A 21,999-nucleotide genomic window follows, 5' to 3' on the forward strand; every position below is an offset into this window, starting at 1 on the left:
TTTCAGGTCGGAGCTGGACTTTCTGGGAGACGCGACAAACCCCTGCAGGCGCGACTGCGCGTGGAAGTGTCACCTGATCCCGTGTTTAAGTGGTTCCTTCCATCTCGTCATTTCGTGTTAATTGATGTGGCTGATTCTGTGGCGCGGTAGAGCTCGACGTCATGAAAAATTCACTGAAGGCGATTGGAAATCCGACGTCTATGGGTGGCCGTGTCTAAGTCGTACGACCGTCATGTTCACTGTATCACGATCAATTGCATTGTTATTGAGATGATAACAGGGTTTGAAACACAATTGTACTTTAACAATCGTTGAGGACTCATCATTCTACAATGTATCGCCCAAGAATATTGGGCCAGAGCCTTCGGGGCTTCACCCAAGCCCGAACATGTCGTCGAACATATATCACAGATGCTGATGTTGAATCTGCGAGAAGATACTGCTTGACACAATTACAGTAAGCTCAATCGTAAAATTCAAGGATCTACTCTGACAGCTCTCAGAAATAGCGACTATGATGCTCATCTCATTCGCCGCTTTGTCCCCTCTCCAGTACAAGACACCTACGCTGCTCTCCGTACCCTCAACCTTGAGCTCGTTCGCCTCCCTGAGCTCGTTTCTAACCCTACGATTGGATCCTTCCGAATGAAGTTCTGGCAAGAATCCATTGACAACACTTTCGCGGGTCGTCCCCCTCGCGAACCCATTTGCATCCTCCTTCACAAAGGCCTACAAGATCTGGAGGCCCGTGATGGCAATTCTACCAAGAAATCCATAAAATTTTGGATCTCAAGATTAATAAAAACCAGAGAAAAGCATATGACAAACAGGCCTTTTGCTAATTTGGCGAGCTTGGAGGAGTATGCTGAGAATACATATTCGACTCTCATGTACACGACATTGGCATCACTTCCACTGAGATCAATGCATGTCGACCATCTCGCAAGTCATATCGGAAAGGCCTGCGGTATCGCTGCGGTCCTGCGTGGTATCCCTATTCTGGCGGCACCTCCCCCTCCAGTAAATACACCTTCTGGTCAGGTTCCAGCTGTGCGGGAGCCTGCGCTTCTTCTACCATTGGATGCCATGGCTGAAGCAGGTGTTAAAGAAGAGGAGGTCTTTAGGCAAGGACCCAATGCACCCGGACTTCAAGATGCTGTATTCCAGGTCGCGACACGAGCCAATGACCACCTCATCACGGCCCGAGAGATGCTCAAGCGGCTCAAGGCAGGAGAGGATCCAGGTCACGAATTCGAGCATCAGGGAGAAGCTGAGCATTTCTATACCGAGGGGAACGACACATTGAGAGAGATCCGACAGGGATTTGGAGTGCTTCTTGAAGCTATCCCTTCGGCACAGTACTTGCAACGTCTAGAGCAAGCAAATTTCAACCCATTCGCTGTCAAGACAGCTGGCTGGAAACTGCCGTGGAGTATCTGGCAGGCCCTGTCTAAGGAGCGAATCTAATATGTAAAACCACCAATCTCGAGATCTGCCTCGACTGTACTATATCGAAAAGCCTGTAACATAGAAGGCATCGTGTTTAGAATATTATGAATGACGATGAAATCGACCATAATCCAACAGTGAATGCATTGTGTTGTTGAACAGATACCTACCTATCTAAATGCCCCCCACATGCCATGAGCTCCCGCTGTCGAAATGGCTAATCCTCGGAGCCCAAAATTCGAGATCCGCCAGAAATTCAGCCAGCTTGGACGACATCGAAATATTCCGCGACAACATCATTCTTTCTGTAGATGTCATCACCAAGATGCTCTACGAATTAATCGCAATTGTACGAGCCCCTTCCTTCTCTGCACATGTATTCGAGCTAACCGAAATTAGGTCCGACCGGGCAGCCTCTCCGAGGTGAAGGAGTGCGTTCCTCACATCGAATCATCCACCGATCCTAGCTAACCAACGCAGAATCGCCCAAACCGTCGGTTCCCTCGTCCTCAAGAATGGCGGTGTCGTCCGCGGTCTCGCCAACTGGGGTGTCTTCTCCCTACCGAAGCCTATCTCAGTGCATCAGATGAAGCACACACACGGCCATTACTTCGTCATGCGATACGATGCTGCCTCAAAGGTTCACCAAGACGTACGAAACACATTGCGCCTTGAGCCCCGTATGATTCGCGCCGCACATGTCAAGCTCGGAGACGGAAAGCTTGAGTCATTAGCTAGATTTGGACCACCCAAGTGGAAGACGACTGGCAGTGAGGCATAGGGGAGAAGGAAAGATTTGAAGATATAAATGGATGACAAACGGCTTTAATACCGACAACGAAGGAGCAGGAAATCTTCTTGTAGGATACATGGACGATTCTCAAATGAGAGTGTGGGTGTCAGAGTCCGAGAAAAGACTCGGCCCTATGCTCAGGCATCACACGATGCTGTGTACAAAAAAGACGCTGCGTCTAAAGACAGTGGCCATGGTTGTATGAAATATTATAAAGCTCCAAACTATTATTCGTCTCATTATGTACTTGTCACGTTTTCGAGGACCTAATAGGTGGACGAATCTCATCGAGGGTTCAAGACACAAAATCACACAGAAGGACTGGTAACATGAAGCTGTTCTATTCTGTTACTGCATGTCTATCATAAGTCATCAATTACAACCACACCGATGGTCCGGGTGCTCTTGGTTAACGCCGTCCTTCTCGAAACGCGACCCGCTTCCCATGCGTTCGGTTGGCGCCTAAACGATGTACCCTGCCTGTATACAGTGGCATGTGGATATTGGAATCGGAGTTGTAGGAGCCCATGTCTTCCATGGGCTCCGTTTCGTGTTATGAGCCAATGTGTGTGCCGCTTCCCTAGTTGTCAACGTCCATGCCATCGGCCTTACCAATGCCTTGCTCACGACACCAATCCACAAAATCGTCAATCACACTTGGCCAGGCGCCATCCTCATTCCAAAATGATAGTGACTCGTCAGATAAAGACTTGAGGGCAAACTCGAGTGTCATGTTCCACATGTCTTTGTTGACCGAACGAGTCCATTTGGCATTGAGGAAGGACTTCCACAATTCCAGCCAGTTGCGGTTTGGTGTCTTCCACTCCATTCCCGGAGGGGCAAATAGGATATCCCAGTAAACGACCGCAGTCTCAACGTTCAGTGCTTTCTGGTCGCCATCTCGACCAGCAACAAAGGTATGTCTATAAACCTTCTTGAATAGCGTCGGGTCAGAAGAGAGGGATTTGGTCAGTTTCCGGAGATGGGCGGCATGCTCTTGATGTGTCGTTCCAGCTCTGTACCAAATCAGCAATGAATTCACAAAGGAGTCTGCCCATATATTGCATTCGGCGTCAATAACAGGCTTGAGTGCAATCTTACCCAGTCACTTTCCAGCCATCAACGTAACCTTTTCTGGTAATGACGCCCACAGATGGAGCCTGGAGAAGTTCAAGCGCAACAAGTAGCTCAGCGTTTTCGATGTTGACTTGCAGCTTCTCAGTGAGGTATGACATTGTAGAGTCGAGCTCCAGTTTGTCTTTTTCATCGCTAGAGTCTAGTTGAAGATATAAGCTAGTGAACTTGACGAACTGGAGGACCAAAATACCTTGCAGTTGAGTAAATAGCTTGTCTAGCGATACTTCCAGAGGCGATGGGCCTTTAGTGTCTCCATTGGATGAAAAGAACCTATTCGATATATGTCAGTCGATATCGCAAGGTATTGTTGAAATAGCGAAGGGTTCTGAGCAAAGGGCCAGTGCAATGGCCAACAATAACTATGCGTGCTGCTGTGGCCATCTCAGCCAACACAAACACAACTATTGGACACCAAGGTGATATACCGAGATTTCGAATCCGTTCGTGTTTGTTCAGATTCCGTCTGATGAGACGGTCGAGGGGTATCTTTGCCGGCCTCCTTGGTAGAGGATAAGATAGGAACCCCGGTCTTGATGCGCTTCTTGAAACTTTTCCATCCCATCTTCTTAGCTGGCCGGACTGTGCTTGAGTGACTATATTAAGGTCACAAAGCGCCGAATGGGCAAGGGCTCTGAAGAATAGGAGGGGTTGAAAGTTTTGTAACAACGTAAGAGGCATCTGTACAAGCCCTATCATGGGTGCCAACAACTTCAAGATTCCCATGGTTCTCATCTGGGAATTTGATAGAAGCATAAGCACCACATGGCCTGAAGGTAACGTATTCAAGACCCCTCAATAGCACCAGATCTACAAGTAACCTTGTCTAAGACTATCGGCGTCTTTGTCGGTCATACTTTGCAAATGAGACGGGCAATAGTGGGCCAGGCGACAGTGACAGGATGGATACAATGGGCAAACAATAGTCGGAAGCTGCTCAATATAGACATATCCGTATCCGGATGTAGCAGGGAGCATTGTACCAGTGGACATAGGCGACGTGTATCATGACAAGCATAAAGAATAGAAAAAGACGGCAGTAACTTACGTATCGACAGCTTCGTTGAGCTTGAACCCGGCATTCTTGAGGTACTATTAAAGTGGATGTTAGCAACGCAATGCCGTACAATCATGATGATACAACTCCTGGCTAAATAGGCGCCGCTGAAACACAGGCCGATGCACCCATAGCCCAAGCCATGCCGTGTAGAGCAGTAGGTTGTCATGAGGTTTATCCGTGTCAAGGACCAGCTTGGTTCGCGATGATCGGCATAGGTAAGGAAGGTGAACACGGAAAATACGTACACGGGTAGCCTGTCGCTCTGATTGACCAGTCAGAGCTACGAACTGGGCGATGAGAACCTTCTGCTGGGCAGCGGATGGTGGAGGCATCTTGACGGCTTTGGATTTGTGGCTAGTTGGCAAGGCTCTCTAAGGATATGGAAATCGAGTCGTCAAGCGGGTTGTTGGGATACTCGAGCGTCGGCCGGCAGGGTCGAACTGTTCCACGGAGGATGCTCGGGGTTAGGCTCCTAGTGGTGATCGAACGGTGAAGATGCTTGGTTCGGTCGTGGTAAGATGGCGCAGAGTGAGGGTAGGAGGATGAGGGAGCGTTTATCGGAAGGAGTTCCCCATGCGGAAGATGCGCCGCTGCGATCGAGTTCAGTTCGAGAGGGAAGGCGGAAAGTTGTTGTTGGAGACGAAGAAGAAGTGTAGATGGAGGGGTTGAGCTTTCACTTCGCGACAAGGCTGTGATCTTAGCTGATGGTGGGGTTGAAGTTTAGGTGACGAGCGGGGCTTGGCTGTAGATGCCTTACGGGTGTATCCGTTATTCACTTATATAGGTACCTAGGTATGATATGAGATGTCTTTGATCCCTTGGTTGGATCACACTTGTGATAAAGAAATTCTGACTGTAAAAAATAACGTTCATAATACACCTCGAATTATCTATTCAATTTTTCTTTGGAGTTTCGTGAATGATGAGCATAAAAACCCCTAAAATCCGATTATCGGCTCTGAGCCAGTAGTCGAGTTATAGTTCGATTGAGTTCTGGAAGGGTTATTTCGCACGTGAGTCTACGAACTACCTTGTATAGCACTTGAGTTGAAATTTCTAATTAACAGAAAATCTCGTGCCAAATTCAGATGATTCTATCTTTTAAGTATTCCAGTAGAGATGAAGTTGTCATCCATCTATGATGGGCGTTGGTGGTTCCGCACTGTATTTTATCTCTTTTAGCTCTAGTTTCAGCGACTTACAGTGGATATGTATAGTGCACATATCCATATAGTGAGAGCCCCCGCCTGTGTCATGACGTCTGGGCCCAGTCTAAGCACTTGACGCGGTTTTGGTTCACGACGCGTTCCCAAAAAGATTGATATCGATTAAAATCACAAGCTCCGACGGTCCAAGTTGCAACACCACAGCAACCGCCAGACAAAAGGGACTGAAGATGGCCTCACCTCATACGAACGAAGAGGAAGACATACAAATAGATCCAGCAGAACCTCTCAAGGGCATGGTCGTCTGCTGTACAAGTATTCCTGCTGAGCATCGTGTAAGTACCGTTCAGACTCGTCAGTCATCATCATGAGTCCTGTTTACTGACCCATGATGCCTAGACCAGCATCGCTTCCAAAGTTGCCGAGCTTGGTGGTATTCATAAATACGATCTCACACCCGACGTAACCCATCTTATTGTTGGTGACTACGACACACCCAAATATCGCCATGTCGCTCGTGAACGCCCCGATATCAAGGCAATGGATGCCGCCTGGATCGAGGAACTTAGCGAGATATGGAAGAACGACGAAGAGATCGACTATCGGCAGCTCGAGAATAAGCACCAACTGAAACCCCTAGAGAAGCGAGGCATCGATCCTACAGTCCAGCCACAACGAGGAGAGCCAGCAAGAGATTCACTGCTGATTTGTCTGACTGGTTTCGGCGACCAGAGGGACGAAATTGCAAATAAAATCACATCGAATGGAGGCTTATATACAGGCGACTTGACGAGACGGTGCACACACCTAATCGTCAACAAACCAGAAGGCAAGAAATATACTGCAGCCAGAGCATGGGGCATTCACCCAGTCACCCTCGCCTGGCTTGAACAATCTATCTCTCGAAGGATGATCCTGGAAGAAGCCAAATTTGACCCGACATTACCTCCCGAGGAGCAAGGGAAGGGCGCATGGGTTACAAGAGAACTGAAACGTACAATGAGTAAGCGATCCAAGTCTGCCATTGCAGGTGGCGCTGAGGAGGGCCCTAGGAAGCTCAGGAAGACTGCCAGCATGAAGCTCGGTTCACAGCGTAATAACATCTGGGGCGATATTCTCGGTCGATCAACGTCAAGAGATTATTCCTTCGCTCAGGAAAACAAGGAAGACGGAAACCAGGCTCAGGTCCAACAGCCACAGCGTGCAGAAGCTCAGCCGGAGCCACCAGCTCCTGTAGTCCCAGAAGAAGATCAGGGCATTTTTGGGAACTGTTTCTTTTACATACATGGATTCAACGCACAAAGAACCTCCGTCCTAGAGCAAACGCTCGTCACCCTCGGGGCAACTATCTGCTCTTCATTGCATGAAGCCGCTCTGGGAAGAACTCCAAAGCCACCCCGCAGCCGGTTTCTGATTGTTCCTCAGACATCTCAGCCTGACACTCACCCTCAGGAAACTTACGATAACCTCCATGTTGTAACAGAATACTATATCGAAAAGTGCCTTCACAACAAGCAATACTTTGATCCCGGAGAACATGTCCTCGGTCGACCCTTCACCTTCTTCCCCATACCAGCGTTTTCAGATCTTATCATATGCAGTGCTGCTTTCACAGGAATCGAGCTCAATCAAGTTGCTAGAGCCGCTGTTCAGCTAGGAGCTAAGTTTGATGGAGAGTTTCGTAAAACTACAAGCGTCCTGGTTTGCAAGGACATCACTTCTATGCGCAAGGAGAAGTTGCGCGTGGCTCTTAAATGGAGCATTCCTGTTGTTTCAGCAGATTGGTTCTGGGAATGTATCCGTACAGGCTTCAAGGTCCCTCTCGACGATTACATATTTCCTGAGATTAAAGAACGATACTCGGATACATCTCAGCCTGAACTTAAACCAACCTCTAGAACCGCCCCTGAGACACGATTGCGTGAGAAGTCCATGCAGCGCACTCGCTCAGAACCGGTGTCCAAGTCAACTAAAAGTCATATCACGAAACCTCCACACGGCGCTGGCGTCGATACCTCGGCATTTGATCATGATTCACCTGAAAAGGTCTCTCGAAAAATGACTGCCAAACCTGCCTCGGTCATCTCACCAGACTTTGTGACAGCACGCACTCACCAAACAACAACCAATACTCTCCCTAAGGACAAAGACTTTGACTCACCTCTTGCTGAGGTTCCTCAAGCACGTCTAAACAGATCTCCATCGCCCACCAAACACACCGCATTGCCTCGTACTCGCTCTGATCCCACGAGCAATGCTAATACTACAACTTCTCGCACTGAGGAAACAACAGACAATCTTCCAACTCCACAAGAAAATATAAAGCAAGCAAAACAACAGGAAAACGCAGAGCAAGCTCGTCTTCGCGCTAAAGCCGCAGAGCGCCAGGCCCTCTCTTCAAAACTCACCTCACTCATAGAGACCACAACACCAAATCTCCCCTCCTTCGCCTCCGATGAAACCGAACAGCCAGCTCCGAGACCTCGCAAGCGTCAGCTATTCGGCCGTGCCATCAGCAATGCCTCCAATGCCAGTAGTGTTGCCTCGCGCTCGGCGGCTGAGCTCCACGACGTATTTGGCGATGAGGACAAAGATCCAGAAAACCAAGAATCCGAGCCCCCAGCAACGCAGTTGGAATATCGCGACGATAAGGCGAAGGAGTGTCGAGCTGCTCTGATGAGTCGCATGATGGGCAGCGGTGGTGTCGAGGTGAAGGCAGCAGCGTCCACAGCAACGCAAAATATAGGGCCAGGACCAACGCGAACATTGAGAAAACGATAGGGATGAATATGTAGAAAAGGATGTATATACTTCATAATCTGTTCGGAGTTCAGTATAAACGGTCTGCTTGATTCAGGAAGAATACGATATTTGCCACAAGTATCACGATCTCTCCTGCAGATGAACCCTATCGTGTAATGCTTGTGCTTACACTGATTTCGGCGGCACGTTGCGAAACACTTGGTCTATTGGCCACGAAAGAATTAAAAGGAAATTGAGGCCATTTGTTCAGTCTAATCGATGCAAGGTATAGTATGTAATATGAGAGAGCTCTTCTCTAATAAACAGCTTTTCCTTTCCACCCATCAAGTTCTCTTTTCCATCCTTTAACCCCGAGCCAAGAAAAACAATCTTTCCGTGAGCACACAAAGTCCAGTGTTGGCTTGGTGCGAAGTGATATCCTCTATGAGTAAAGACAAATACTAGAAACGATAGGAATGAAACAAGTCAGATCCTGATTAAAAGGGGGGCAGATAGAATAGGGCTATCTTTGTCCCTCGAAGACGGTAGCTTGCGGTCAACAAAATTTATTCCACCAGCTGTTGATTAGAATCGCCTCGACCGGGCAATTGTTCAGAAACCATGGAATCCCACATGTTATTGAGTTGCTCACTATTATCCAGGTCAGTTCCCAACCTTGTCACAATTGTTCTCGGGGGCTTCACTTACGGGGCTCTCTTAGCCATTTTCATACCCCTTTCTCGACAGAAGAACAGGAAGCGGCGCATTGTACGTGCTCTTGGAAAAGACGCCATGACATCGCCTCGAGGCTTGCCATCCGCAGCAAGCTCTCCGGCATCCTTTTTCATAATGATGTGAACACGAAGTGCTTCGATACTCCATTCCATCTCCTCAATCTCTGTGAGGTTGACGTGGAAATCAATCTCGTCCCTAAACAAGCCCCATTTCGCTGGCTTCACATCTTTGAGTACTTGGTGTTGGAAACATTGTATCTGACCAACCCAGGTCCAATACTGAGTGACATTGATGTGGCTGGTATACAACCGATTCTTGACTACAGCAAGCCGCCAGTCGTACTTAGTGATGCTACCTCCACTGCATGAATCTGTGTCGGACCAAGCCTCGAAGTGAAATTCGTCATGTACGGGGCTTCCATGTGTAGGGGGCATGTATTTCGGCTTCTTGTTGAGGTGGGTGCTGAATGCTGGCTGGGGCCCAGGGGTAGGAACCGGCGCTGGTGCTGGCGCTGGTGCTGGGTAGCTTGGTGGTGCCTGGCCAGGAAGAGGAGAGTGGTTGATAAATGAATCCTCCCGAGGCGTAGTAGGAACAGAGTGCATAGACTTCCGCTTTTGGAGAGGTTTGGGTGTATTGCTAGGGCTGCCGTGACTCAAGCGCGCCTTCATGGCTCCTGAAGGACGTCCAATGTTCTTGAATCCATGCTTGTACCGAAGACTGGTGAGCTTGGAGTCATGATAGAAATCGTGAATTGTTCGCGGCAGGTTGAAGTTGTGTCCCTGCGTTTGAATTAGTTCGTGAAGTCGCTGTCGCATCCAGTCAACTGGCGATATGTCAAGGTTGAACTTTTCAAGCTCCGATATTGTCTCTGAAAGGCGAAATAGAGTGTCGTATGACGTTATGCCACCTTTGCCGGCCTGGATGTATTTTTTGCCCAATAACTGATAGGGACTGATTGGGCCGTTTTCGTGGAATTCGAGAATTTTGATACCACGGTTGACCTGTCTGCCAATTTGATACTTTGAGGAACCACCCTTATCCTGCTTCGGGCCTGCTTCAATGGCAGCCTGGTGTTTCTCACGCCATCGAGCAAGCTGTGGTTCAATAAGTGTCTTGACGTTGGGCCAGTTGGGCTCCCAATAGGGATGTTCCTCATTAATCTTGACCAATGGCACCCCAGCGACGCATTCAGGATAGGTGTAAACATTTCCGTCGTTCTTGAGGACCATGTTCTCTCGGGTAATCTCTTCCAGTGGTTGGGCAGGAGGAGATTCAGGTGGCTGCGATGAAGGGTCCAGGGACAGAGATGGTGGAGTTGGTCTTCCTCGATCACTAGATGGAGGTCGACTTCTCACATTGGCCGGCGTAAAACCAGCAGCCACGCGATACTCCTGTGGAGTGTGTATTTGCTCAGGCTCTCGTGAAATATGAGCTGGATCAGAACCGCGATATTCTCTGGCAGGGCCATCAAGCTCTGTTGAGGGATGGAGGATTTCATGAGGACTGCGGCGCAGAACACCTGAGGGAAGCACAGAACGTGATGTTTCCAGGGGCCTGGATTGAGGATATATTGGTGTCGGTAAGGGCGAGTCCACGGGGTCAATCATTCGTTCCGGGGCATAATCTGACCTGGGAGCCGTTGTCGGTCGGCTTGAGGGTCCAGGGGGAGCACCATAGGCTGGTCTGTGAGACATTTCACGAGGGCGTTCGGCGATTTGGATTGGTGCTACTTCGACAGTCCGTTCTGGGGCCCTTGCAGCGATCACATCATGGAACCGTTCATTAGGTCGATCTGGAACTTTCTCGGGTTGGCGTTCAGGGCGCCGTTCTGGCTGTGGTGCAGTGGTCCAGGCTGCTTGACGCTCAGTTTGTGACGCAGGTTGGGGCTCAACTAGTCGTTCAGGCTGGTTTTCGGGTTGCCTTTGGTATTGTCGCTCGGGTTGTCTCTCAATTTGTCTATCCACTTGTCTCTCAGACGGTAGCTCAGGGTTTTGTAAAGTGGGTTTTGGCGAAGGTGGCCGATAGGGCACAGAAATCTGTTCATCGACCCGCCGAGGTTCTGGTTGACTTGTTTGCTCAGACCTCGGCTGAACTTCAACGGTCTGATGTACTGTTTCTGAGGATCGGTCTGGAGAAGTCTCTTGGGCTCCATCCTCCAGCTGCTTCTTCCGTTGTGCCCTCTCCCTCGATGCCAGTATGTCAATCGTGTCTCCTGAGGAACCATGGCATCCCTGGCGATTCCATTCACAGTTGCCACACTTCTGAAAGAGATCCCCGCCGACAATGATGCAGTCGTCAAAGGCACCTTGGTTCTTGTCGCAAGACAGGCACCTCTTGGCCTGTATCGCCCCGGTCGCTTGAATCATACAGGAGAGCCATTTGACCCCCTTCGCCTCAGTTCGCTCGTAAATGCCTGCAAGATGTGTAGTGTTGAAGCGTCGTCCTCGGCGGATCTTGACGGGTCTTCGGATCTCCAATTCTTGGATACCCTCAACCCATTGGTTCCAAGGCTCTATCTGTTCCACGGGTCCAATCACATTGCCATCAGCATCAACAATATCAACGAGGCTCTCAGCTCCCCTATTATCGTGGTGCTCAACGCCTTCCATACGATCCTCGTCGTCTTCTTCTTCTTCAGGTCTCTCCGCTACCACTGCAGTTCCATTAGTAGGCTCTGCTTGTGGGGTCGTTCCATTGAAGCCTGAGGATACCTCTGGCAACATTTCGGGTAGAACAATGCCTTCTGATTCGGGTCCGAGATGGTCTGGGGCATCAGGATCCTCTCCTCTTTTTTGTCTAAAGAATCGACGCATTTTGAACCAAATATCATGGAGTGTTTCTGTTCTCTTCTGGCGTGACGCGCGGTAGTCCTGCTCAATGCGCTCAAGTCGACTGGCCTTCTCCTCGCACTCATCCGTGGTGCGTGCCAGTTCAGCCTCGACTTTGGCGAGTTCCCTAGCCAGTCGGGATTGAGATTCTTTCAGTTGACTTCGCTGTCCTGTAAGGTCACTGAGTTTCAATCTGACTTCGTTAATCGAGAGCTGGAAATCCTTCTCAATCTTTTTGTTTTCTGCATCCTTCTTGCTGCGAAGGTTAACCCAGAAATTGCGTTCTGTCTCATCCCAGACAGACTTTTGCTCCCCCTCTGGGAGAGAGTCCCAGACATCTTCTCCTGTGGCCATCGTGGGCCCGATGGTTCAAACAATTGCTTATCACGGATCTGCAATAACAAGAAGACTTCAAGGTAATCCCAATATCAATCAAGATGAAGTATGAGCAGTAGAAGCTTTGATGATTGGATGCATGAACTCGCTACTGGGTTACACGTGACGGCGTCTGGTTCAAGGAAATGAGCAGGCCGCAGACGGGCGAACGCGTTTCACTACCTAGGTGTTGTGCAGATGGTCGCAGGAATATGTAAATCAGTGGCTCTGATCCGATTGCCCAAAGGCTGAAATAGAGTCGTGGGGCGCGTGCTGAAAGCGGGCTGTAATCGGACTAAATCACCCCAAAAGTCGAGCTGAGGTGATAGGCTGAAAAAAGGAAAAGAGTTTGGCGGCGGAAAGCGCGTGAGATTAAAAAAATATACATTTAAATCTCGAAACTCTGATAGAGCGAGGCGTGTTGCGACCAGCGTGTATCGGTCTAAGGAAAGATGATAGTGGTGGGTTCAATAGGGAGGGAGCTGGCCTAGCATGAATGCTGAAGCATGAAAGTGACAAATTCCCTTGTCACCCAAAGCTCGTTAGTGGCCGAATTGCTTTCTTTTTTCTCGCGGCCGCTGTCGATGGGCATGGGCCTGTCGAAAAAGAAGCGGGTTTTGGTTACAGAAGCTGGCCTCCTCAAGTGCCATTCAACACCCCAGCTCAGTCGGAACTGCAATCGGAATTAGATCGCTGTTGCGCAAATGAGCACACGGTTTCGCAGCGCGGGCCACTCACTATCCCCTGCAGAAAGGTACAACCTCACTGACTGAGAAGGACGCGATCGAATAGTTTCAGGGTGTTTTTGAGGTAAAGGGGAGGTGCAGCTGTGTTGCACAGTTTGTGGTACGCGATGCGCCTTGGAACGGGCGTGGTATGAATGATAAAGTTTTTCTCTGGGAGATACTCCGTAGATAGGCCACGATTGGGGGATTGGGGGCCGAGAATAATGTGCGCAAGGACAAGGAGGGACAAAATTGATTGCTTGTAGACAAGGAAGAGGTCGGATAGATTAAGTATAAAAAGAGTATTCGCGAATAAGAGTAAGCTCAGACGATCACCTCCAAGCGGGAAAGTACTGTAAAGGAAAATCGGGTAAGAGTCAGTGTCAGTGACGTGGGAAGGAGGGTAGATAGTAGTAGCAAGGTAGGTAGTAGATAGTCGACAATCCAGTCAAAGTCAGTGAATGGGAGGAGTGGAGGGCCATACAGTAGTAATAAAGGGAAAGGCTGACTGTAAGAGGAAAATGAAATGGGAATAGTATAATTAGGCAGAAGAGGAGGGAAGGGAAAGAGAGTTTGGGTCAAAGTAAGGTTAGGTAAGGTAAGTTTAATATTATTATGCATTTTGCTTGACAAAGCTCACACGGGAGTGACTGACTGACTGACTGACTGGAAAGGGAAGTGCTACAGTACCTATGAGCTATCTCACCTCACCTAAGTATGGTACCTACCTACCTAGACCACTTGGCCTGGGCTGGCAGGCACCTAGGAGGGATGGATGGACTAGCAAACAACCAACCGAAACCACCGCAATGGGGCGAATGAGAGGAGAGCACGAATAAGGTGTGAATGCATATTACAGAAAGCTATTAGCTCTACCGGTAGTAGTAGGCCGAGTTAGTAACTAGTAGGTACCTGCCGACGTGAGGTTGGGAGGTATAGGTCGGTTGGTATGGATCCGTCCTAAACGTAAAAGCACATGTGTGTCAAATCAAACCTCACCTTACATCAGGTAGTTGTGCGGCCAGGTACGTGCACCAGACTTATGAGGAAAAGTACTGCAAGTCTCTTTTCTTCTCCCTACTAATGCAAGTCTGTAGGAGGATCCTTTTCTTTCCTCTTTGCTAACTTATTTCCCGTCTCAGCTGCTTTCGCGCGCTTTGTTTCCGCTAGATCCTCGTGGACCCTTGCACCGATCGACCACTCACAGAGGTTGGACTGGTATCTTAGTACCTAGTCTGTAGCTTGTCCCAAGAAAGTACCTAGAGGCTAAGGAATAAGAATTGAGTTCGACAGCAGTTGAAGCTACCTCATCACTTGAGAAACCAAATGTCATAGTACCTACGTGACAATATAACTCTCGTTTTCTTACCAACTTAGGCACCAAGGTATCGAGGAAATTCCCCCATGTTCAATCAAGCACGTGTCTGTCATATGCTACATACATCGCCTGATCAACTACATTACGCTGCTACATAAGTCCTAGGCATTTTGATTCAATCTCCACCTGTTGGTTCTGCTTTCACTTCTCCATTATAAAAAAGGTACCCAGCGTCCGGTACCGAACCATGCACGAAGCGAGTAAAACGTAAAACTCGACAGGCCACCCCCTGCTTCCGGTGCCTTTTTCGCTCTAGTGCCTTATCACGTGCGAGGAAACTATACGCGGTGACTCCAGCATTAAAGCGAACGAGGAAGGAGAGAAAGTCGAAATCACAAGTCAGCCTCATCATCAACGTCCAGAGCATTTATCGATGAGCTTTTTTTGTGGTTCCCCCTGAGAAGATCCGAGCTTGATGGAATCGATGAGCTTCAACAAGACTCCGTTCTAAGCAACACGCATACGCGACCCTGTCGCTGTTATTTACCCGCAGGTTATACCTTGGTACTAATCAGTTATCTTAAGTCCATACCACTGCACCAAATTACACATAGTCTCGAGCCCGAAACGGATATATGGAGACGGTAATAATGTTCGGCTCCGCGCTTCCTTATTTCCCTGCGACCAACTTTGGTAGCGGTAGCCCAGCGTACTACTAGTACTGTAGTATAGCTCTATAACAGAGGGAATGGACTTATATACGAGCAGCTGCCCTGGTCGTGTTTCCTTAGTTCAGTTGTCGTGGTTGGTTGGCTACATTACGTGCGATTTGGCTCCCTCCAATTCCGTCCCGGCCCCCTTCACCCTCACTCAATCCATCGAGAGTTCTCACAGTACAATACTTTGTCACAACAAGATAAAAGCCAGCGACGCCAGCTGACACCGTCCAATGAATTCGGCACTGTAGTATATCGTCTCCACGCCCCCTTGATCCTGTGGCGCCGGGTCCCATGCTGACACGATAGTGCTTGTTAAGAGATACAGTACCTACCTAGACGGGGAGCATCAACTAAACTTATTAATATTCTTGTGTATTCATGCATGCATACTACGTTGTACTTCCTTGTCGATATCGCCTATACATATTGTTGCCTGTCCCGCGTGCGGCACATGTCTCTAAGCTGGTTGTGATCTCATCCTTCACAGTACAGTACTAATTGATTATGTACGAATATGTTTGCACATATTAGACCTATGTTAGTTAGTTCCTGGATATAACCTGGTTTTCATTATCATCGCCGATAGGCTTCGGAGACGGCCGAGATGGGAGGTGGGGAATTGAATATCCATTCGTCCAGTGACATGACCTCTCCACTAACATGCTCTGCCAAGCTACTACGAATATCAACCCGAAAGTTTCTTACCGACACGAGACTTCGTTCTCACCAATCCCAACTCGGTATAATAACACGGATCGCTCAGCTTAAGCCTGTCTAGCTCATGTATCATAAGCCTATCTGGCCGACTATCAGATCAGATCATGCCAGCCAGCCATCTGGTAGTCCAAGAACCACGATACGATCAAAAATTCAATCCATGGCAAGCGTTGCAAGTATAGTCTCAGTAATATATAAACTACCTATATGATCCATTATATGCAAAACTCGCAACAACTACAATGTCGTTGTCCATCCTGGACTGGTCATCAAGGTTCCCTCCCCTTATTAACAAGCGTCTCTTGCTTCCCCCAGGCCTTCCATTTGCCCGTCGGTTTTCGTTACCCCCAGTTGTGGCCATCCAGGCTGGTCACACCTATACAGTCCATTAAAAACGCCGCGCAATGTAAGGATTCTAAAAGCAAAACAGCCCAATGTTTCGTGTCGCTCGACAAGAGCGCCATGAACTGCGCGACACGCGCTGAATCAAAACAGAAGAAAATGAAGTCTCGTTAATGGCGTCAAAGTTGTTCTGGTGGTCAGAGCGTTTAGTACTTGGCCGAGTATCGTGCCGCGCCTGGCGAGTAAGGCAGATCATAGGAGCTGGATCGAGCATAGGGATCCTCCGAAAAGACAGTCGCCCTTCGATCTTCCTCTGGCAGAAGCTCCTTGACCTCCCAGTTGTTCATCCTTGTGCCAACCGAGAATTCAAGATCTTCCTTGGTGATCGAATCCCAGTACTGTTAAAATATTAGTAGCGAACCGCAGAGTTTCCGGTTCATATTTGACATACCTTGTAAACCATCATTACGCCCAGCAAATTACAAACTGTCGCAAGGAACAGGCCGTCAAGATAATGGCTGATAGCGACACAGATCTTTGAACTGAAAGCGTAGAGAAGGACCTGACCAGCCACAAAAAAGAAGATGCCAAACGCAATATCGCCAAGAGGCCATCGGTCCTGCAGTGTCCTAGTCACGAGCAGAATCTGCATGGCCACGTACACGAAAAGCTGCACAGCATTCAAGAGATATAGAACGACGAACAGTCCAACAGTGTTGGTAGGTCCAAGTCCAGCCCAGCTCTTGAAAGTCGCGAGAGAGACTAGGAAGCTGATGGCGAAAGCAGCCAGAGAACTGATGCGCATCATCCACACTGACAGAGGTGTTCCATCTTCATACAATTGGAATCCAACGAAGCCATTGATCAGGAGACATGTGATAACTGCACTGCTAAGCCCATTCTGCACACTGACAAAGTACGGATACGGGTCGCTTCCCGGAGGTGCAACACCAGCGTCGATAATGAGAGACATGGCAGTGAGAAGCATATAGAGGTAGAAGAAGCTGAGAATCTCCTTGCGACCAACAGCGGTGAACTTGCTACGGACGTGGAGAATCATAATGACGGTCATAATAAGCGCAACAATGTGCATCACCGACGCAGCGCCTTCGAAAATGATGGTGTTGGCAAGTTCGATATTGCGTGCATAGCATTCTGGCTGAATACCAGTTCGGCCGGTGGCTTGGAGCGTAGGTCCAACGGAAGCGCATAGTGGCAGAGGTGCCGTCTCACAGATCCAAGTGAAGTCGCCAAAGCCAGACATGATGGGCGGGTAGAGATCACTGCTCGGTTGTTGTTGCAGGAATTATGTAGATCCAAAAGTGAGCGAGAGTGCGGGGAACGGTGAATCGAATGTCGCGATAACGAGTGGCAGAGCGATTGTCGTCGAGAAGAGCGTTTATGTCGTCGAATCGATGTCGTCGAGTCGTCGAAAACCCTCAGCGCGATAATCAGTCGCTGACCCAATCCTTTCAATCGTCGTCGAAGTTCGAGGGCGAATATTAGGAGATATCCCCAACTACAGGGGGCTCAAATTTCGATCGGAATGCAATCACAACCCTTTACTGCGTAAAAGGGGGAGTACTTCGCTCGGTCGGGTAGCAAATGTCTCGTCCTGGACCGATGACTCGTCGGCGCCCCCTTTCTTCGACCTAGCGGCTAAAGAACCAAACCTGAAAACGAGAGGAGAGACAAGAAAACCGGTCGGATCTAAAACACCAAGAACAAAACAGATGCGATGCGATGCGACGCGACGACAGCGATGGTTTAATTCGAGGTATCGAAGCGAATGTGTTGCATGCCTCTGCTGCGCTTTAGGCTCAGGCGAGAGAGATGAGTGAAGGTCAGAAGAGACAAAGTGGAGCGAGCGGAGGATCTCGTTGCTGTGCCGTTGTTGTGGGAAAGTGGCAGAGGTGGAGAAGTAGAGGCGTTTGAAAAGTGGCTGGTGTGTTATATGATTGGTTCGTTTCTTGGCGTTGCTGTAGGGAGCGCATCATGCCCTGTTTGCCAGTGATAACCCTGCGACCCTGTACTATACGGAGTAGTCAACCTAAGATTTAGAGGCAGCAAAGATATATGACATGACCTTAGCTACATTGGCAAATTAGAACTGAATTTTTATTGATATGAATGATTCCAGCAATATCCGTACCGCTCCCTGAAATGCTTTCCATGTGGTGCTACGGAGTACCGAAGTTGGGTTTTCCCAAATATCACCACTTCTGTTTGGTGAATACCCTAGAGCAAACCCTACATTTGTTCTAGCACCTCACAAATCAATGGCGGCATAATTAGATTATGGGCTGTAGTCAGAAGGAGGGACGAAACTCAATCATCAAAGAGTTTATGTTGCGCGGCTGACGTTGCCACTGGCTGCTTGTATAACCCAATGACATGTGTTCAAACCACAGAAAAGTCATGTAAGTTGTATGCCATGATACAAGCTCCAGGTATTCGCATAAGTAAGTGCCAGCGAGTAAAACCACACTTGGACACACCATAATCCCATGTCGTCGAGTCACATAGAAACTATAGGCGCATATGTTGTCTAACCATAATGCCACCGACTAACAGGTAGGCTTCACGGGGCAAGAAAACACCGAACCTTGATATAAGGTGTCAAAATAAACTTAGTAAAGAACACCCTAAGCTTAGGCTAAATTTACGTGATATTTTTATCGCTTTAGGTCAAGGTCCTGAGTTTTATTTCCTCCCCTAGGCAGGCTACAAATACACTCATGACACCCGAAGCATCGTCACGAGTAAAGCGCCAATGATGTATAGCAAAATGTGATGTATGAGGCAGGGTTGGCGCCTTTGGCAGAACCCTCTGTTAATTGTGATCTATTCTAAGAGTCATAACTGACGTCCTCCGCGTCCGTCTATATACAGGCGATGTTGACGCCGACGTCATGCAGAGAAATCCGATGCTGGATGAACGCTGCGATATGTGATGAGCTTTCCGGTAAGAAGCTCAATGCATCGTGAAACATGCTTCATTGCCAACCTATATGGCATCGCAGCATTCATCACTAGAAAAACAAGCCAAACTCCAAGCCAAATGCGACCGAAAGCCCTGATGTCCTGATCCGTTTCCTCATGTAGTCCTATCCGGGCCTCAGGGGGCAACAAAACACCGAACCTTGAGAGAAACCTAAACTTAGGCTAAGTTGACCTATGTATTTTCATCCCTTAGGGTCAAGGCCCTGAGTTTTCTTTCCTCCCCTAGCCGGGAGACTGTTGAACCCTGGCCTATTTCTTTCCTTCCAAACGCCTATGCCATGCCATGCTGTGATGCAAACCCGACCCCAAAAATCTAACTTCATAAAAACAAGGATGCGATGATCCGTGGAAAAAATGCGGAATATACTTCAGATGCCGAATTGAAATGGCCTCAGAGCTGGGGCTTTTGTTGTGTGGTGTGGTGGTATTCATGAACGATCGCAGGGTAACCCTGCCATCCCTAAGACGGGTAGTGTCCCTGGGCGAGTCCATGAGGGGGGAGGCTCTGGGGGTGACTGCGGTTATAGACCGTAAATTCTGGGACAATGCCAGTTCGCAGGTCGTTTCGTCGTCCTAGTGGCTGATAGTGCATCTGTGTCGGGGGAACAGGCACAGCGAGATGATATTGATCAAGTGAGGCCGAAGGTGGGGGACACAAGAGAGTATTAACATGGCGCACAGGTTTATACGGACTAGGTCGCTGTTGCAGGAAGACACTCGGCGAGTTAGAAATGGGAGTGTGCACCAGAGGAGTGTGAACAGCCGATGCTTGACCGTATGCCTCAGCCAGAGGCGATGAGTTAAAGGGACCCAGACGTCCAGGACTGTGCTGCTTGTTTGGTGTACCGAAGTTAACAGGTGCCTGAGTAGGAAAGCCAGCTTGAGCCATGGTGACACCCGTTGTGGTGGGAAGCGATTGCTTTTGTACCATAGCGGCAGGGCCTGATGGGTAGACTGTTGACATGGCACGCATACTGGTCTGCAATGGAGGAAGCGAGACGTGAACAGGCTGGGCAACCTGCTGCGTAGGTTGAGGATACCCGTTGATATTGACATTGCCGTTGTTGAAGGGCGTCAGTGCAGGCTGGGTCTGGGGCTGCATCTGAGGCTGCATCTGGGGTTGTCCGGTCATGACAGTGAGATGGGGAACAGGCAGCCTCGCCGGCTCCACGATTCCATTGGACCGCGGGTTGACAGCTTGGACCATCGCGGGAGCTGGAACTCGTCCAGGGGGAGCAAGGCGCTTCGCGGGGTGTTCCATAATCTCTTCCTCGGGACTTCGCTTCCGTGAGACAGGGAACTGCAGGTTGGGCTTGGTAGCCAATGGAGAGGCGGTGTTGGAGTGGTATGCAGACCAGTTCTGGGAATGACTCGAGGCAGGTGAGTAGTTGGTCGTTGTAACAGCCGGAGTAGGGAGATTGGCGATGGGCTGCATCATACCCGTCGGTGAAGCGACAGGCGAGTGATGAGACTTGTTTGTTGGCGAAGGAATATGAATCGGGGATGCTGGCAATCGCACAGCTCGCTCGTAGTACTCGTGGAAGCAGGAAAGCTTGTCCAACCAGCCCTCCCATTGCGCCTTAGTAGCAACCAAATTGTATCGCATGTTGCTCAGAAACTCCACCTCCATGACATGGATCTCCTGCACAACGAAGCTTGACACTTCGGCCCAGGTCTTGTTCGTGTAGGTGTTATCATCCAAGACTGTGTGTGACAAGGTCAGTTGATGTTTGACACCCATGTTAACTCCTCACTTACATTTGTTCCCGAGCATGAGGGCCACAGTCAACAATCGATATTCACTGCCGGCACGACCTTTGATTTGAGGAGTTGACATCTTTAATCGGTAGATGAACAACAATGCCAATAGGATGACATTTTGGGTCACCTGTGTCGTAGACAACACGCTGTACACCCACTTCCGAAATTGGTCGTGGGGATTGGCAAGAGATGGTAACCGAGGGATGAGAGCGTTGGGGCCTCTGACACGGATCGACTCGGCCTGCTTGAGTTCCTCAATCGATTCGAACCAGAACAAGCAAGTCATCTGTTCTTGTTAGCATTTTGAGGAGTCCACGATGTGTATTGGAGATCGCATACCTGAGCAGCGAAATCGGCGAGGTTTCCACCCGAAGGGCTGATGCACTTGGGGATTTGCAGGCTGTGATAGACAAGCGACTCGGACTCGTCCCTGCTCCCTGACGCAGTCGATGCAGGCGTTGATGGCCCGATGGTCTGTCCCGGGGCTTGTGACTCTGCTGAGATTGACCCATTTCGGTGTTGAGAGACTTGGGACGTCGGATGTAAATTAAGCTGAGGCTGTGCAGGTTGTGTCGATGGTTCATGCTGGTAGTAATGGTTATATGTGGATTGTTGTTGTGGTTGTGGTTGCTGCTGCCGTTGATCTTGTTGCTGCGTGGGATATCTGCAGTATTGAGATGCTCTCGGATCGGTTACAGGAGCTGCAGGTCGGGCAGCCTGGGGCACTGCAGCAGGATAGTTGTGAATAGCATGATTCTCCCATGAAGCCAGCTGGGACTGAAAGACAGTGCTCATTTCGTCAGTCGGAGGAGTCCTAAGCCCGTTTCGCGATAACAGAGTGTTGTCGAATCTAGAATGCAGCTTGGGCAGTTGTATACTTGAAGGAAAGCTGGGTTCCCGGCTGCCTGAGCCGTGCGGAGGTGAAGGAGGAAAGTTCAAGGTCCCGAGCAATGTACCAGCCGACATGGAGGCCTATGCGTTTCGCCTGCTTGTTTGTGGGCGAAGCAATAGGCGCAATCGCCAAATTCGAGGTTATTTCGGGGTTGAGTTTCTCGTGAAAGCTTCACACACACACACACACACTCAAAGTAAGCCGCACTGCGTCACTGCGTATTGGCCTATTGTGCCGGCA

General features: G+C 49.2%; 7 protein-coding genes across 7 annotated transcripts; 3 read left to right on the top strand and 4 right to left on the bottom strand.

Moving 5' to 3' along the window:
• Window positions 1-332: 332 nt before the first annotated feature.
• FTJAE_3120 (ribosomal MRP17 mitochondrial) lies at window positions 333-1,467 on the top strand (the record flags this gene model as incomplete). The annotated part of the gene is made up of 2 exons (XM_037349384.1): window positions 333-457; window positions 504-1,467. 2 exons carry the CDS (start codon window positions 333-335, stop codon window positions 1,465-1,467), a joined length of 1,089 nt encoding a protein of 362 aa, XP_037209808.1.
• Window positions 1,468-1,774: 307 nt separating this feature from the next.
• Window positions 1,775-2,230, top strand: FTJAE_3121 (ribosomal MRP17 mitochondrial; the record flags this gene model as incomplete). Its single annotated transcript, XM_037349385.1, has 3 exons — window positions 1,775-1,798; window positions 1,849-1,880; window positions 1,930-2,230. 3 exons carry the CDS (start codon window positions 1,775-1,777, stop codon window positions 2,228-2,230), a joined length of 357 nt encoding a protein of 118 aa, XP_037209809.1.
• A 592-nt stretch (window positions 2,231-2,822) lies between these two features.
• FTJAE_3122 (Defective in cullin neddylation 1) lies at window positions 2,823-4,768 on the bottom strand (the record flags this gene model as incomplete). The annotated part of the gene is made up of 5 exons (XM_037349386.1): window positions 2,823-3,258; window positions 3,344-3,649; window positions 3,805-3,972; window positions 4,425-4,468; window positions 4,682-4,768. The coding sequence occupies 5 exons, from the start codon at window positions 4,766-4,768 to the stop codon at window positions 2,823-2,825; spliced, it is 1,041 nt and encodes a 346-aa protein (XP_037209810.1).
• A 1,064-nt stretch (window positions 4,769-5,832) lies between these two features.
• On the top strand, window positions 5,833-8,383 carry FTJAE_3123 (S-M checkpoint control rad4; the record flags this gene model as incomplete). Its single annotated transcript, XM_037349387.1, has 2 exons — window positions 5,833-5,937; window positions 6,002-8,383. 2 exons carry the CDS (start codon window positions 5,833-5,835, stop codon window positions 8,381-8,383), a joined length of 2,487 nt encoding a protein of 828 aa, XP_037209811.1.
• A 527-nt stretch (window positions 8,384-8,910) lies between these two features.
• FTJAE_3124 (uncharacterized protein) lies at window positions 8,911-12,261 on the bottom strand (the record flags this gene model as incomplete). The annotated part of the gene is made up of 2 exons (XM_037349388.1): window positions 8,911-8,995; window positions 9,053-12,261. 2 exons carry the CDS (start codon window positions 12,259-12,261, stop codon window positions 8,911-8,913), a joined length of 3,294 nt encoding a protein of 1,097 aa, XP_037209812.1.
• A 4,048-nt stretch (window positions 12,262-16,309) lies between these two features.
• FTJAE_3125 (chitin synthase export chaperone) lies at window positions 16,310-17,367 on the bottom strand (the record flags this gene model as incomplete). Its single annotated transcript, XM_037349389.1, has 2 exons — window positions 16,310-16,501; window positions 16,555-17,367. The coding sequence occupies 2 exons, from the start codon at window positions 17,365-17,367 to the stop codon at window positions 16,310-16,312; spliced, it is 1,005 nt and encodes a 334-aa protein (XP_037209813.1).
• A 2,199-nt stretch (window positions 17,368-19,566) lies between these two features.
• On the bottom strand, window positions 19,567-21,662 carry FTJAE_3126 (meiotically up-regulated 80; the record flags this gene model as incomplete). Its single annotated transcript, XM_037349390.1, has 3 exons — window positions 19,567-20,810; window positions 20,865-21,153; window positions 21,207-21,662. The coding sequence occupies 3 exons, from the start codon at window positions 21,660-21,662 to the stop codon at window positions 19,567-19,569; spliced, it is 1,989 nt and encodes a 662-aa protein (XP_037209814.1).
• Between the last annotated feature and the right edge of the window lie 337 nt (window positions 21,663-21,999).

Source organism: Fusarium tjaetaba, assembly GCF_013396195.1.
Source record: "Fusarium tjaetaba strain NRRL 66243 chromosome Unknown NRRL66243_c0000062, whole genome shotgun sequence".
NCBI classification, from domain to species: domain Eukaryota; kingdom Fungi; phylum Ascomycota; class Sordariomycetes; order Hypocreales; family Nectriaceae; genus Fusarium; species Fusarium tjaetaba.